At 29.6% G+C, this 14,712-nt stretch overlaps 1 protein-coding gene and 1 long non-coding RNA gene across 3 annotated transcripts; one reads left to right on the plus strand and one right to left on the minus strand.

Moving 5' to 3' along the window:
- Nucleotides 1-3,408: 3,408 nt before the first annotated feature.
- Nucleotides 3,409-4,365, minus strand: LOC122518186 (28S ribosomal protein S24, mitochondrial). 2 transcript variants are annotated; one of them, XM_043636927.1, is made up of 3 exons: nt 4,201-4,359; nt 3,837-4,014; nt 3,409-3,762 (listed from the first exon to the last, which is right to left on the minus strand). In XM_043636927.1, the coding sequence occupies exons 1-3, from the start codon at nt 4,234-4,236 to the stop codon at nt 3,476-3,478; spliced, it is 501 nt and encodes a 166-aa protein (XP_043492862.1). In that variant the 5' UTR covers nt 4,237-4,359; the 3' UTR covers nt 3,409-3,475. The 2 variants fall into 2 exon arrangements, with proteins under 2 accessions (XP_043492862.1, XP_043492863.1); XM_043636928.1 differs by having other exon boundaries at nt 3,641-3,762; nt 3,818-4,014; nt 4,201-4,365.
- Nucleotides 4,366-5,570: 1,205 nt separating this feature from the next.
- On the plus strand, nt 5,571-6,366 carry LOC122518076. Its single transcript, XR_006303971.1, has 2 exons — nt 5,571-5,654; nt 5,755-6,366. It is a non-coding gene; the product is annotated as an uncharacterized LOC122518076 (long non-coding RNA).
- The last annotated feature ends 8,346 nt before the right edge of the window (nt 6,367-14,712 follow it).

Genomic DNA, 14,712 nt, shown 5'->3' on the forward strand with positions numbered 1-14,712 from the left:
CTTTCTTGCTAAGTGTGTCGCGTAGTGTAGTGTATATATATATATATACATACACTAAACTATGAATCTATGAATCTATGAGTAATCTGCTAGTATTTCATTAATTAGATTATGGGATATATAAGTAACGATTACGTTTAGAACAAAACAATTATTAATTATATGCAACTGTAAAGTTAACGCAAACATCAGTTAAATTATGTTTTTATTTTTATTTTTTTATATATATATATATATGAATAATTCATATCGTTACACTTTCAGCAGTACTTACTGGAGGAGTCTAATTATTTAAATAAATATTAAAAAAGAAAAATTCAATGCTATTAGATAATGAATCATGCTCTCATGCATTTTGGCTTATGATAAGACTATAACAATGAAGTACTAACCGATTACCATATAATTAATTTTGAATACTGGGAAGCTCCGAAGAAATGAAATTGAAAATATCTTGATAGTCATTTCGGGTCACAACGCCTGCAGTTTAAATAATATGTAACACGAGTAAGTTACTTGTATCACTTGCATCAATATTATGCACTCTCTCAATGTTTTTCATTGATATTATATTTTTACTACTCATTATTATTCCTTAAATATATGAATTTATATTCGAGATCAGTATTAAAATTATGTCTGATACAATTAATGCGTGAATAATTATTAACCAGAAGATATTGTAAAGATTGTAAAAGCTTTGTCTATTAATTTATGCATAATATTGATTTAATAGTGATACCATGTCTTACTGCCCATATGTCTCTCTCTCTCTCTTTCTCTATCTTTATCTATCACTCTTTCTCTCTCTTTCATACTCTTTCAATTATAAAAATGCTACAAAAACATATACACGAAGATCTTAAGTAATTTGTCTGCCAGTTATTATTTTTAAGAATTATTTTCCAATGCTTACATTTTTATATTATACACGTAGTTATTAAAAATTTCTTTCGAATTGTAAACAATTAAAAATAAAATGAGAAGTTTGATAAATATGCTAAAATAAAAAAACGGACACAAAATGTTTTATTGTAACTTAAAATAAGTTCATTTTTTCTTCTTCGAAATGAAGCAATCTATCTATCTATCAAACAAAAAACTTATAACATTTCTTTTACAAACATAAAATTATATTAATAAATACACACACGTATACATATCTAGATAATTTTTTACGTTTATTGGAACAGGTAGTACATCGAAAAGTATTTCATTTTCAATTTATTATTTGGTTTTTTTGGCATATTAAAAAAAAAAAAGAAAAGAAACAAGAAAGTAAGGATTTTCTCATTTGTCTTATTTATTATTATACATCTTCTGAGCATCTCCAGCATGTGTATCATTCAAATATAATAGTCTTAGAGAAGTTAATATTAAGTAGACATTTTTACTCTTGATTATATTATAATAACTATTCTTTGTGAGATTCTCTCTCTCTCTCTCTGTACAATGCGAACACTGTGTTCTGTTGCTTGGAATGTTTAGTGTATTTGTATAATTTCCAACTTTGTAACGTGTAATTAATGCCTGTTATTCTCTGTACTATGCAATTTAGGTATAATACGATATAAAACTTACTTAAGAATATAATATATATATAAATATATGTATATATGTGCATATAAGTATATATATATTATACAAAAGGGACACTATGTATGCAATACTGCATAAGTTTATATTATTCAATTAAATCAAGAAACAATTTTGTTTATTATTAAATTCGAAGGAAAAAGAACAAAAAAAAAAATAAGAAATAAAAAAAGACACACAACATTTGTATAGAAGTTATTATAATACTTTAAAATACAATTTTTTAGTACTCTTAAGTAAATTCATATTTTTACTCAAAGAAGCATCCATTTTAATGAGATTAATGTATTTCTTGATTTATGAACTGAAAATTGAAAGGATGTTAGGATATTATAAATGAATAATATATGATTCGATCTAATCATGTCATTTATTGCGCAGAGATTATTAAAATGACTTGATTTGCTTCGATGCAAGTTTTATTTATGTACAAGAATATAAAGAAAAAAAAAGAATATTGAGCGTGTAATTCTGCGAGTGAAAACGAACAAATTAGACTGTCTGAGGTAATAATAATTAAAAGAAGAACAAAAAAAAATAGAAAAAAAAATATTAAGCAAATCCTGACCTCATATGTGGTATTGCACGAGTGTCGATATTTGACTTCCATAGATAAGAATTAAGTTATACAAAATAATAATAATAATAATAATAAATAATAAAAATAATAATAATAATAATTAATAATAATAATAATAATAAATAATAAATAATAATATTAATAAGATGAGCACAGCACATTTCAGCCTGTACTTTTATAAAAGAAAATTAACGTTCAAAAATTTGTAGACATTGGAACACAATTCTTGCGTCCTCAAAGTGCTAAATCTATAAATTCAGTCAGGTTTCGTGTAAGCTTTCAAAAATTAACTTTCGATAATTAAAGAATGCGAACAAATAATTTGAGGATAAAAAAAGCCATTTTTTTGGGGAAAAATATATATAGATACATTAACTTGATTCTTGTGTAAAAGTGATATGCGACCTTGTGATCGATAGAAAGACCTAATTGATTATCGTAGAAATAATGACAATAGTTCTTCTATTGTCATTAAATCATTTCTAGAAATGAATAACTTCTCAATAATTAATATATTAATTGTAGTTTTTTAATTCACACATTTAAATGTAACGACAAAGGTAACTTTTAAATCTTTAAACTTTAGATATCTTCTTAAGTAAAATACATCATGCATTTAATCAATACCGTACGTACAATAAACACCATTTCATCGTACAATAGGAAAATGATTGCATTGTAATACATAATAAACATTGTGATTGTGACTAATGTACAGACATGATTTGTACTTCCCTTTTATATAAATGAATCTAAACATTGTAATCATAGATTATAGCAAAGCACAGATTAATAATCAAACATTAGAAATCTCTCTTTGTTAAACATTCGAAATGAAATAATACTCAAGAAAACATGGAAAGTACAAATATGTAGCTACACGGTCCTGATTGAATATTGGTAAAAAAAAGTTGTAAAGACATAACGAAGGAGAGAATGTGTCTAGTAGAATGTGTAAAATTATATCATGATCGAATGCTCTGTCAGTCCGCACTTAAATACCCTTTCGTGTTATTTAAATATACATTTTAAAAGTGGCATATACTTTACTTTTTATTAAAAATGCAATGATTGTATATGGGCTGCATTTGAATCATGATCGAATGTAATGATTTACTAAGCGATGCAAAATAAATGAAAAAAAGATTTAAAGAGATATTATCTTTGTAAGATATTTTTCCTATCTAACCATTAGGTGTACATTCGCAGATGAAATCAAACATAAGAATTAATAATATACTTTTAGTATATATACATTTTTATTCCACATAGTTACAACACTTATATTCTATTTAATTCCTAAATATATTTAAATGTAGTATCTCGTTTATACCCAGTTACTATCTCTAATTTTACAATGCATTGTAAATAACGGCTTAAAAATTCTTCCGTATAACCAGTCAAAAAGTACATTTTACCTGGATGTATAATACGATCAACGATACCGGCAATTCTAATCATATTATGTTGTCTTTTAATAATTACTTCGCATATAAATAAATTGTGCCACGTTCCTGTCATGAAACGTCTAATAAAGACATCTTCCAATGCTGTTTCAGCCGGTCTGTTGCCATCTTTTATATTTGCTAAATCGCAAAGAGATATAAAGTCGTAATTATTATATCACGGTCATGTACTTACCGGTTTACTTCATACATACACGTATTCCAAGAATTCCATGATTTTCTATGTGCAATGAAATGAGGTGGATTAGCCATTTCATATGTTAAACGTAAAGTTCTTTTTGGTGTTGGTTTATATCGACCAGATTGTACTTTATTAACAACTGCGCTTACATGTATACAACGACGCAATGAAGGTTGCTGTAGAAAAGATATCTGCAAATATTAATGGTACATTAACATAATTGATGAGATTGTTTTAATCATATGCACTTAAAGGTTTCAGAACTGAGAGTAAAAGTACTATGAATAAAAATAATCTTTGGGTGCATAGCGTTATAATCGTAGAAAGAGGTTATATTAGAAAACTTTGACTGTAATATTAAAAATGTCAATGATTACCTTAATTACATTAGCTACATTTGCTAATAAGGCCATTTTCTTTGATCGATGGATTTAACAGTTAACTTCAATACATTATAACACAATAAAACGAATAATAAACACATCAATTAAATTAAGATAAAATAAAAACGAACACCAGGAGTTATACTACGTTTGCGCATGATCTACATGCGCAGAAACGCGCGCCAATGTGACATAATTTAAATTTCAAATATAAGCAAAGAACAGAATTTCTAAAAATGAAACAAGACTTTTATCAACAATAAATCTACGATAAAAGGTATTAGAAATAATTTCACAATGAAATAGAAAATGGAAACGATGAATTAAACAATACAAGAATGAACTATAAATTCCATCATCTTATAACAAAATAAGAATAATAAATGAAAAAGTATCTATAAAAATCAAATTTCGAATAGAAGAAGAAGAAGAAGAAGAAGAAGAAGAAAAGAGAAAAAGATAAAGAAAGAGTGTAAAAGAATAGGGATATTAAAAAGAACTTTGGAAGATTATACTATGAAGAAGAAGAATAAGAGGAAGAAGAAAAAAAAGGAAAAAGAAGAAGGAAAAGGATGAAGGATAGTGTTGTGTGGATGGGGAAGGGAGAGTGCAGTAAAGGGGCGGGGCAAGAGCGTCGGTGGTTAGGAAGCAAGAGAGAAGAGCGGGGATTGGTTAGCGAAGTAGTGGGGGGTAGCTCGATTCGCTGGAAACTTGCTGATCGGAGCGGGAGCACAGTGTGCGTCCTGACGTGACAATGGCGGTATTTACGATTGCAGTGCGGTGCATTATTGTGATCAGCTGATCGAACGCGGTTCCGAGAAGATAGAGTAGTAGTGTGTGCGTGTGTGTGCGTGCGTGGGTGTTTGCGTGTGTGAAAGAGAGAGAGAGAAAGAAGGAAAGAACGAAAGAAAGAAAGAAAGAAAGAACGAAAGGTGTCGTGGTCAAAAGGCAGAAAGGAAGAAGAAGAAGAAGAAGAAAAAGGTCAAGAGAAAAGGACGGAGAAAGTGAAAAAAGAACGAGAGGAGGTGGTGCGCGGTTATATCGAGAAGGAAGGTGTTAAAAGGAGGAAGGAAAATATTATTTTAGTAAAAGACGATGTCGTCGTCATCGTCGTCGTCGTCGTTGTCGTTGTCGTTATTATTGTTGTCATCATTGTCATCTTCGTCGTCGTTGTCAACGTTGTCATCGTCGTGGTCGTATTCGTGAGAGATCGACTGTGCCTTCGTAGGCGCCGTCGTTCCTAATCCCTCTTATTGTGTGTTGCTAATATATTAGTCGTGGCCCCCTCTGTATATCCGGTGTGTGTCGTGCACGAATGCGTGGAGTTCGCACGAGAGGTAGATAAATGTCTCTCAACCATGCCCGCCGTGCGGAAGTACAGAAGGGATACCAGTGAAGTGAGCTGCTGCCTAAAATACGTCATCTTTGGATTTAACGTCATGTTTTGGGTATGTCTCCAATTTATTTATTAATTTTTATACTTTTTTTTACTTTTATTCTTTCTAATGTATATATATATGTGTATATATTATTTTTATTTCTATACAGGATAAATATTTCATAACGAGTTTCTTCGTAAAATATCGATTTATCGATTGAATTATCGAATCTCGATCCTTGCATCTTACGTACTTTCTGATTGGTCAATATTTTATACGAGATTTTATCGAAAGAAAATTGAATTTTTCTTTACGAAGTAAAGTATGTAATAATAGCAGTATAGTTTATCTATATATATATATATATAGTTATTTTGTAACGGTTAATAAAGCAAATGCGAGTAACTTGTTTCGTCCTGTTTCTTGTTGAACCTTGTCGTTTAAAATCGCGTTACCATGAAGAAAGAGAGAGGAAGAGAAAGAATTGTCAGTCTTATTCAATCCCCACCAACACATCATTGCGTTCACCAGCTTACAATGTAATATAGTAAGTAAGTACTATGCAAGAAGTTTCTATTCCTTTGTTCGCCCTTCTCTTTACTGTATCCTAACTCTTCTAACCTTCCAACGTAATCCTTCTTTCCTTCTTCCTTCCCTTTTCCCCAACCTTTGTAATATCCCCGAAAATCATTGAATTTCCATTCTCGAATTTCCCCTGTTCATCAAGCATATTTAATTTACCGCCACACAATTCGATATTCTCGAATTATATCTTCCGAAATAAAAAATATCAAATAAATCGATTATCGTAAAGTTCGATATATTTTTCGCGCGCTTTAAAATGATTCGTACTCATACAATGTCGTTGATAAACCGAAAAAATTAAAAATATTAATTCTCATTTTAATTCATTTATTATATATATTAGAATAAATATCAAAAATACGTAGAATTTATCGAAAAGCAAATAGTAAAAAGTTAACAAATTCCCTTTTTTTAGACACTTGATACAATTGGTATCGATGAAACTTGACTTGGTTTCATTTGTATAGAATGCAACTATATATATATATAGATGTGCATGTATTAATGCATTGACTGGTCGTTTTGTAAAATCGCAAAAGGTCGCCGAGTGTTTCGATGGAGAAGAAGAGATAGATAGAAACAGATAGACAGATAGATACATAGATAGATAGATGGATAGATAGGGTTAGGGAGTGAGAGTGAGAGAGAGGGAGAGATGGTGGGAGAAAGACCGGGAACGAGCCGCAATGCAGCTCGTATGCATCGTCAAGTGTTCCAATTGCTAGAAGCGGGGCATACGTATATGTGTATACGTGTGTGCGTCACGGTCTGTATATCTCGTAGAGCAATACGCGTATATACACGCCGGACGCATCCCATTGTAAATACGGGGAATTAAACGAAGTTCGCGACTCGTGAACCACCGACGACGACGACGACCCTATGTGCACCATGTATGCACATGGAACGCGAGAGAAACGTCGCGTCGTGTCGCATCGCATTGCATTGCATTGCATCGGATCCTTTCGTTTCGTTTCGTTTCGTTTCGTTTCGTTTCATCCACCTCTTCGAACGTATACCGAACCTTTCTTTTTTTTTCTTTTTTTTTTTGTTCTTTTCTCTCTCTCTTTTTTTGACCCCCTCCTACTCCTCATTCCCACCCTCATTCAACCCCTCTATTCTTCTTTTTTGTTTTACTTCTTTGATTCTCTTCTACGTTCGTACCGTTTAGCGAAAATCGATCGAACTTTAACGAGTTTCGTTTCTATTGGACCACCACTGGACTTCTATCACGTTCGTTCAAATACTTCCGAGAAAGCCACTAGACAACTTTTGTCTTGATTTTATCTTCGATCGATTAGTCATTCGAATTAATTGAGGATTTTTTTTTTCTCCCTAAGCCCCCTCTCTCTCTCCCCACCCCACCACCTCGCATCCTCCCCCCCTCCTTTTTTTCTTTCCTTTCTCCTTTCCCTTTTCTATTTTTTTCTTCTTTATAAGCTTATACGAAAATGATTATATATTTGGTATTTATCGGTTGATTTATGATTTTGAAATGAGAAAGTTTATCAAAGTCAATCAGATATTTTGTTCTCTTTATTTTTATGATTATTTTTTTTTTTTTACTTTATATAATTCCATTTCTTTTCCAGCTTGCAATTGAATTATCCAACGTTATTATCTCATTGTATATAGATTTATTGGTTAATTAAAATAAAAATACTCAACTTGTAATCTAGAAATAATTACAAATTGTATATGTGAAGTATTGGATTGGTTAGTAAATAATATTAAAATTTGCAAAATTTTTAATTAAATATAAATTGATATTACTTATTGATCAATTTAATAATATATTATTGTATGTATATATATAAAACGTTGTATTACATTGTCTGATTTATTTAGATTGAAAATATTACAAATATATTGATATTATTAATTATTCAATTCAAAATAGTAATTAATTTTACACAACGTGAAACTTGAAATGAAATTTTCGAAATTACGGATTCGTAGATACGTTTATATAAATTTAACGTCAAATAATTTTGTTCTTTTTTTTCAAAATTTAATCATATAATTATTCTAATTAATCTATTTTTCGATCGTTAAATAAATTTTCCTCTCTTATTCTACGAATTATTTATTACGACGTTATTGTTTTATAGATTCTTCAACAAGATAATCGCGTGTGAAGATCTATTATTCGGTGAATAAGACTTTGAGAAGATTTATATGTAACGTGATCAAATACATACACACACAAACACGATTAAGAGCTCTGGCCTTGAAAAGATCTCGTCGTTAGTGAAACATAATTATCACTCTCGTAATAAGGATCGTTAAGCATGTATTTTCCCACCTCGGTTATTTTATAGATCCTTATCGATCACTAATATAAGTATTTTCCTTGTCAGGCGTGACGTCATACTTCAAATAAAACTTAACTGTAGTTATGCGAAATCACAAAAGAGCGTATAAAATGGATTTTGAATTTTAGATTACACATCATTATATTATTACGTATCCTACAATTTTTAAATATATTTTTTTAAAATATTTCTAATTTTCATTTTTAATTTTATCATATTTGTTCTTCTTCTTCTTATTATTTTTTATAATTTAAATTTTCGCAAGACAAGTAATTTTAATTTATCAACGAATAATAATAAAAAATGAAAAGAAAACAATAATACATAATTTTCTATTTAAGTTTGAACGAAAATAGTTTGAAAATATAATCGTAATAAATGTTTCTATTAATAACTTTAACTAATCGTTAACACGTGATCAAAATGAGTCATAGATATTGCATTAAGTTGCGTCATTAATCAAAAATATAAATTCCAAGAGAAAATATATTATAAAAATATTAAGACGAGATAAACAGGAAAGATCATGAATCACGAAGAATCAAAAATTTATCAGGATGATAGGACAAGTAATAATAATAATAATAATAATAATAATAGTAGTAGTAGCAGTAGTAATAGTAGTAGCAGTAGTAGTTGTAATAGTAGTCAGCAGTCTTCTTCTTCTTCTTCTTCTTCTTACTCGTCGTTACGCTTGTTCTTCCTCAATCCGGTAGAACCGGGTTTTGATCCTTGAAAAAGGACGACCGGATTCTCGTCCTTCGCGTCGCGTAGTCTGACGAGGCGAACGAACTCGTCCTCTCGACTTGCTGCTGCCACGTATTTTCAAGATGAAAGTGTACAATTTCTTTTCTTTCACGTTCCTTACAACGTTCCTTTCTCTCTCCTTTCTCCCCCTCCACCCCCAAAAAAGAACCTAATAAAAATATTTCACTATCTATTCTGATAGATTTTTACAAAAAAAAAAAAACAAAAGTAAACAATAACGAATTTTTCATGAATCTTGTTAACCCACCATCAAATACACTTATTTTTGACAATAAAAAATATTATTTATATATAAGTTGTTATATAAATTATATAATATATCCCTCCCCCTCCACCCCCAAAAAATAAAAATATTTCACTATCTATCCTGATAGATTTTTACAAAAAACAAAAAACAAAACAGTAACAAATTTTTCATGAATTTGCAAACCCACCATCAATACACTTATTTTTGACATAAAAAATATTTATTATAATTATATTATTTATATAAATTGTTATATAAATTATATAATATTCCTTCCCCCTCCACTCCCATAAAGAATCTAATAAAAATATTTCACTATATCCTGAAAGATTTTACAAAAACAGTAACAAATTTTTCATGAATTTTGCAAACCATCAAATACACTTATTTGACAATAAAAAATATTTATTATAATTATATTATTTATATAAGTTGTTATATAAATTATATAATATTCCCTCCCCCTCCACCCCCCAAAAAAATAAAAATATTTCACTATCTATCCTGATAGATTTTTACAAAAAACAAAAAAAAACAAATACAATAACGAATTATTCATGAATTTTGTTAACCCACCATCAAATACACCTATTTTTGACAATAAAAAATATTTATTATAATTATATTATTTATATATAAGTTGTTATATAAATTATATAATATTCCCTCCCCCTCCACCCCCCAAAAAAAATAAAATATTTCACTATCTATCCTGATAGATTTTTACAAAAACAGTAACAAATTTTTCATGAATTTTGCAAACCCATCAAATACACTTATTTGACAATAAAAAATATTTATTATAATATATTATTTATATAATTTGTTATATAAATTATATAATATTCCCTCCCCCCCCAAAAAAAATAAAATATTTCACTATCTATCCTGATAGATTTTTACAAAAAAAGAAACAAAAACAATAACAAATTTTTGAATTTGCAAACCCACCATCAAATACACTTATTCGACAATAAAAAATATTTATTATAATAATATTATTTATATAAAGCTGTTGTTATATAAAATATTAAATTATAAAATATTTATTTGATAGAAAAATAAAAAATATTGTAGACTTTGAACATGTAAAAAGATCCACTCTTACGACTATGATTTTATGTGGGTGGTTATCTCTGTGTTGTATGTGTGTATGTATGTGGGAGGATCGACCTTGTTGGTGGTATCATACCTTTTTCTAGTCAACGAACGAACAAACGGAACGAACAAACGAACGAAAGAACGAACGAACGAACGAACGAACGTTTCTTCCTTTTCTTCTCTTTTTATCGTGTAAAAACACACGCGCGTGTGCACACGCATACACAGATACGTATACGACGATACGTATGTAACTACATGCGCAGGTATTCGAACGTGAATTGCCACCCCCACTTGGTACGCGCTGACGCGCACGCATCCCACGTGCACTCGTGCGTTCACGAGTCTCTTCTCTTCTCTTCTCTTCTCTTCTCTATTTCTAATTAACTTGGGAAATCACTTACTATATTAGGTATACTAATTAATTCTCTTGGTTGTTGTTGTTATTATATATTTTTCTTTTAAACAGATTTATTATTAATTTATAAATGAATACATATACACCTTATTATTCGAGAAATAATTTTTATTATTTGAATCTTTCAAATATTTCTTCCGAATTCGTTGTTCGTTAGAAAACAAATAAAAAATAAATTGATTTTGATGCAATGAATTTGATATAATTCGTACACGTATAATATATATATTGTATGTATTATTTATACGTTGATAAATATAATATTTTGATAGAGATAAAAAAGGAAAAAAAAATGTAATTATAATCTGATATAATAAATGTTTGATAAAAATTAGTATGTAATGTGTCTATTATCAAAAGTTCCTTGAAACTTTCATCTTGCGAATCCTGAGGACGAACTCTGGTGTTTGAGGTATATCATTACTAAAGTCGTCCGCAAAACCGGTTTTCGAGCAAGTCAGCCGGCCACCGGTGCTTTTCTGCTGATGTTCAGCGATTTTCTATCTTTCTTTCTTTCTTTCCTTCCTTCTTTCTTTCTTTCTTTTTCTTATCTCTGCGTCATCTTTCTCACGAATTTGCATCCATTTCGTTTTTACAAAGAAATTTTAATATCAAATTTATATAATATATTGTATACATTATACCAAAAGTCAAAACTTTTTAATTACTTACTAATTTTACATTATAATATATACTCATTAATAATATAAATAAATAATATATATACAATAATAAAAATAAATAAAAATATAAAATATAATAATAAATAAATAAATAAAAAAATAATAAATATAAATAATATATACTCATTAAATATATTTACCCATTAAAAATATTTACCTTTTTATTCGATCACCCGATATATAATTATTTTTCTTTCTTTTTTTATTTCGATTAAATTTTCTACGTAAATTTCGTTGTCCCTAAATTTCGAACACATTTTTGCACATATGTGTTTAAGTATCGATAAATAAGTTCGGATAGAGGGTGGTGGTGGGGGAAGGAGGAGGGAAAGATTTCAATCGAGATCGAAACTTGGGAAAGTTTAGGTTGAATTTCTTGAAGGATTTTAATTCGTCGCAAAAGAGAAAGCTTACACACCTTTTAAACGATGCCGCCTTTGCCCATTAATTACTTTCTTTACTATGAAAAGGGATTAAACGCTTCGGGGCAGCTGTCGTCGTCGTAACAGGACGGGATTTTCAAGCGAAATAAGGGGACGATTCTTCTTCTTCTTCTTATTCTTCTTATTCTTATTCTTATTTTCTTCTTTTACTACTACTACTACTACTAATTTCTTTCTCTCTATTTCTGTCTTTTACTATTTTACTTTGTTTTCATCTTTGAAGACATTTCTCTGTTAGAAATGGTCGAGTAATTTGCAAAAGATAAAAGTAAAATTCTCGTCGGTCCCTTATTTTTCCCCTTGACGTTACGAATCACGGTGTATAATATTTACCCAATGAGAAAAAACAAGATCTATGAGTAGAGATACTCGTCAAATCTTAATTAGACTAAATTCCAATTTTTTTCTTTTCATCGATTCTTTCGTTCACTTTGATTTCTCTTTTCTCTTATTTAAACCGTTTATTTTGAAAGTGGCCTAACTCCATTTTTCATTTTCTTCCGGTTACCCACGGTAACGTGTACAGCTTCAAATTATCTATCAATAAAGCATTTAAGATTTTTTATATTCCGAGTGAATACGGTAATTCTGGACACATAAGTTTTCAGAGTTAGTTGAATCGCTAACCGTTTATTTTGAAAGTGGCCTAACTCCATTAGGAGTAGAGATTTGGTGTGGTAGAAATGGCATTAAAAATAAATAATTTACTGTTTGTCCCCCGAGAGTATTACAATATTATCAAAAAGTGTCGGAAAGGTAATAACTTTATTGTACATGAAATGAGACAAGAAGATTTTGTATCAACAAAATTATTAGAAGACGCAATTTTTAAAAGGGTCAGAATTCTAACGGAGAACCAATAAACTGGTTAAAATATGTTGGATGCGTTTGTCAAAAATGAATAAGATTTTCTATAAGACATCAATGAATGAGAACGAAAATTTGAAAGTCCTGAATTTAATACCACGTCGGGGTAGACCAAGAAAGTTCGAAAATATTGTATTGACACCACTGTATAAAATATAAGACAAATTACAACCGCAAAATTCAAGGACATAATTGACTTATTACGATATATACCAACGGAACATCATGATTTCTTTAAATCCCTTTCGCATACGCAAAATGTAGATGAGTAGAAAATTGTTTTGTAATTTATGTTTGTAAAAATATTTTGAATCGCATAATTTATGTTTTTAAAGTGTTATAAAGATATGTAAAAAAAATAAGTATTGTTTTTCGCAATTTGAAGCATCTTAAATTATGTTGAATGGACTTCGGTTCCTTCAAATTTTATAACGAATCTGGTTGTTAATTTTGAAAGTGGCCTAACTCCATTCTTGGTAAGAAAACGCATATTATTCACTTAATAATTGCCATTATTTTAATGGAACTGTAAATTGAACACCTTTAGATACACTTAAGCAACATAACTCATTGTTATTTTTACGTATTTTTAATTGCATTGAAACGCAAACCTTTAAATATCTCAATTTAAGGTTATATGGAGTAAGGTCACTTTCAAAATAAACGGCTCATTTATTTTCTTTAATTTTTTTCTGTATAATTCAATAATTGTATCACGTAGTCGATATTCTTTTTGTTTAAAAATGAATTAAATTGCTTCACATTTCATTAAATATTTTCATTTACCAATAATTAGCATTAATATTAATGTGTTAAAATGTTAACGAATGAGTATATAAATTTTTTCCCCCCATTAATAAAATTTCACGAGAAATAATCTTAAGATTATTATAAATGTTAATTAAAAAACTAACTTTCGATTTAATATAGACGAAATACGTTTCGTTAAGATTCAAGGTTGAAAGTAAACAAATAAAACAAAATAATCGTATTAATAATTCAATTCTTTCGCAGTAAAGCAATTGCCACGAGACGATAAAGAAAGAAAGAAAGAAAGAGAGAGAGATAGAGATAGAAGATACTATAATATTCCAAGGTCAAATGAAGAAACAGAAACGCTTTTCGTCAACTCCCCCGCCACGAGGAATAAGAAAATGCACGAATAAACTATTTTCGAAAATTTATCACGTTGCGAGCTTCCTTTAAAAAGACATTTTCCGAAGTTCTAGAGAAAAAAAAAGTAAAAAAAAAAAGAAAAGAAAGAAAAATAAAAAAAAAAAGAAAAAATAAAAAAAGAGGAGAAAAAAAAATAGAAAAGTAGAAGAAGTAGTAGTAGAAGTAGAAGTGGAAGGTAATCTCACGAACCGAAGCGTAATGCTTCCCTTCCGCTTCCTCCCTTCCTCCCTTCTCCTCCTCCCTTCGCTTTATCCATCCCCCTATTTTCCTTTCTTGCAGCAGATAATTCGTATTCGCATTCGAAGCACGAAATGCAGGAGGTATCTTTTAGATATACGTTCGAGCTTTGTAGAACAAGGACAAATGGTGCGGGTAATAGTAGTAGTGGTGATGGTGGTGATGGTGGTAGTTGATGGTGGTGGTGGTGGTGGTGGTAATGGTGGTGGTACACTGTCTTTCTATATCTTTCTCTTTCTTTTTCTCCCATCTTATTTTCCTTTCGTTTTACAACTTCCTAGGACCCC

Source organism: Polistes fuscatus, unplaced genomic scaffold (genome assembly GCF_010416935.1).
Source record: "Polistes fuscatus isolate 324 unplaced genomic scaffold, CU_Pfus_HIC Scaffold23, whole genome shotgun sequence".
Classification (NCBI taxonomy): Eukaryota; Metazoa; Arthropoda; class Insecta; order Hymenoptera; family Vespidae; genus Polistes; species Polistes fuscatus.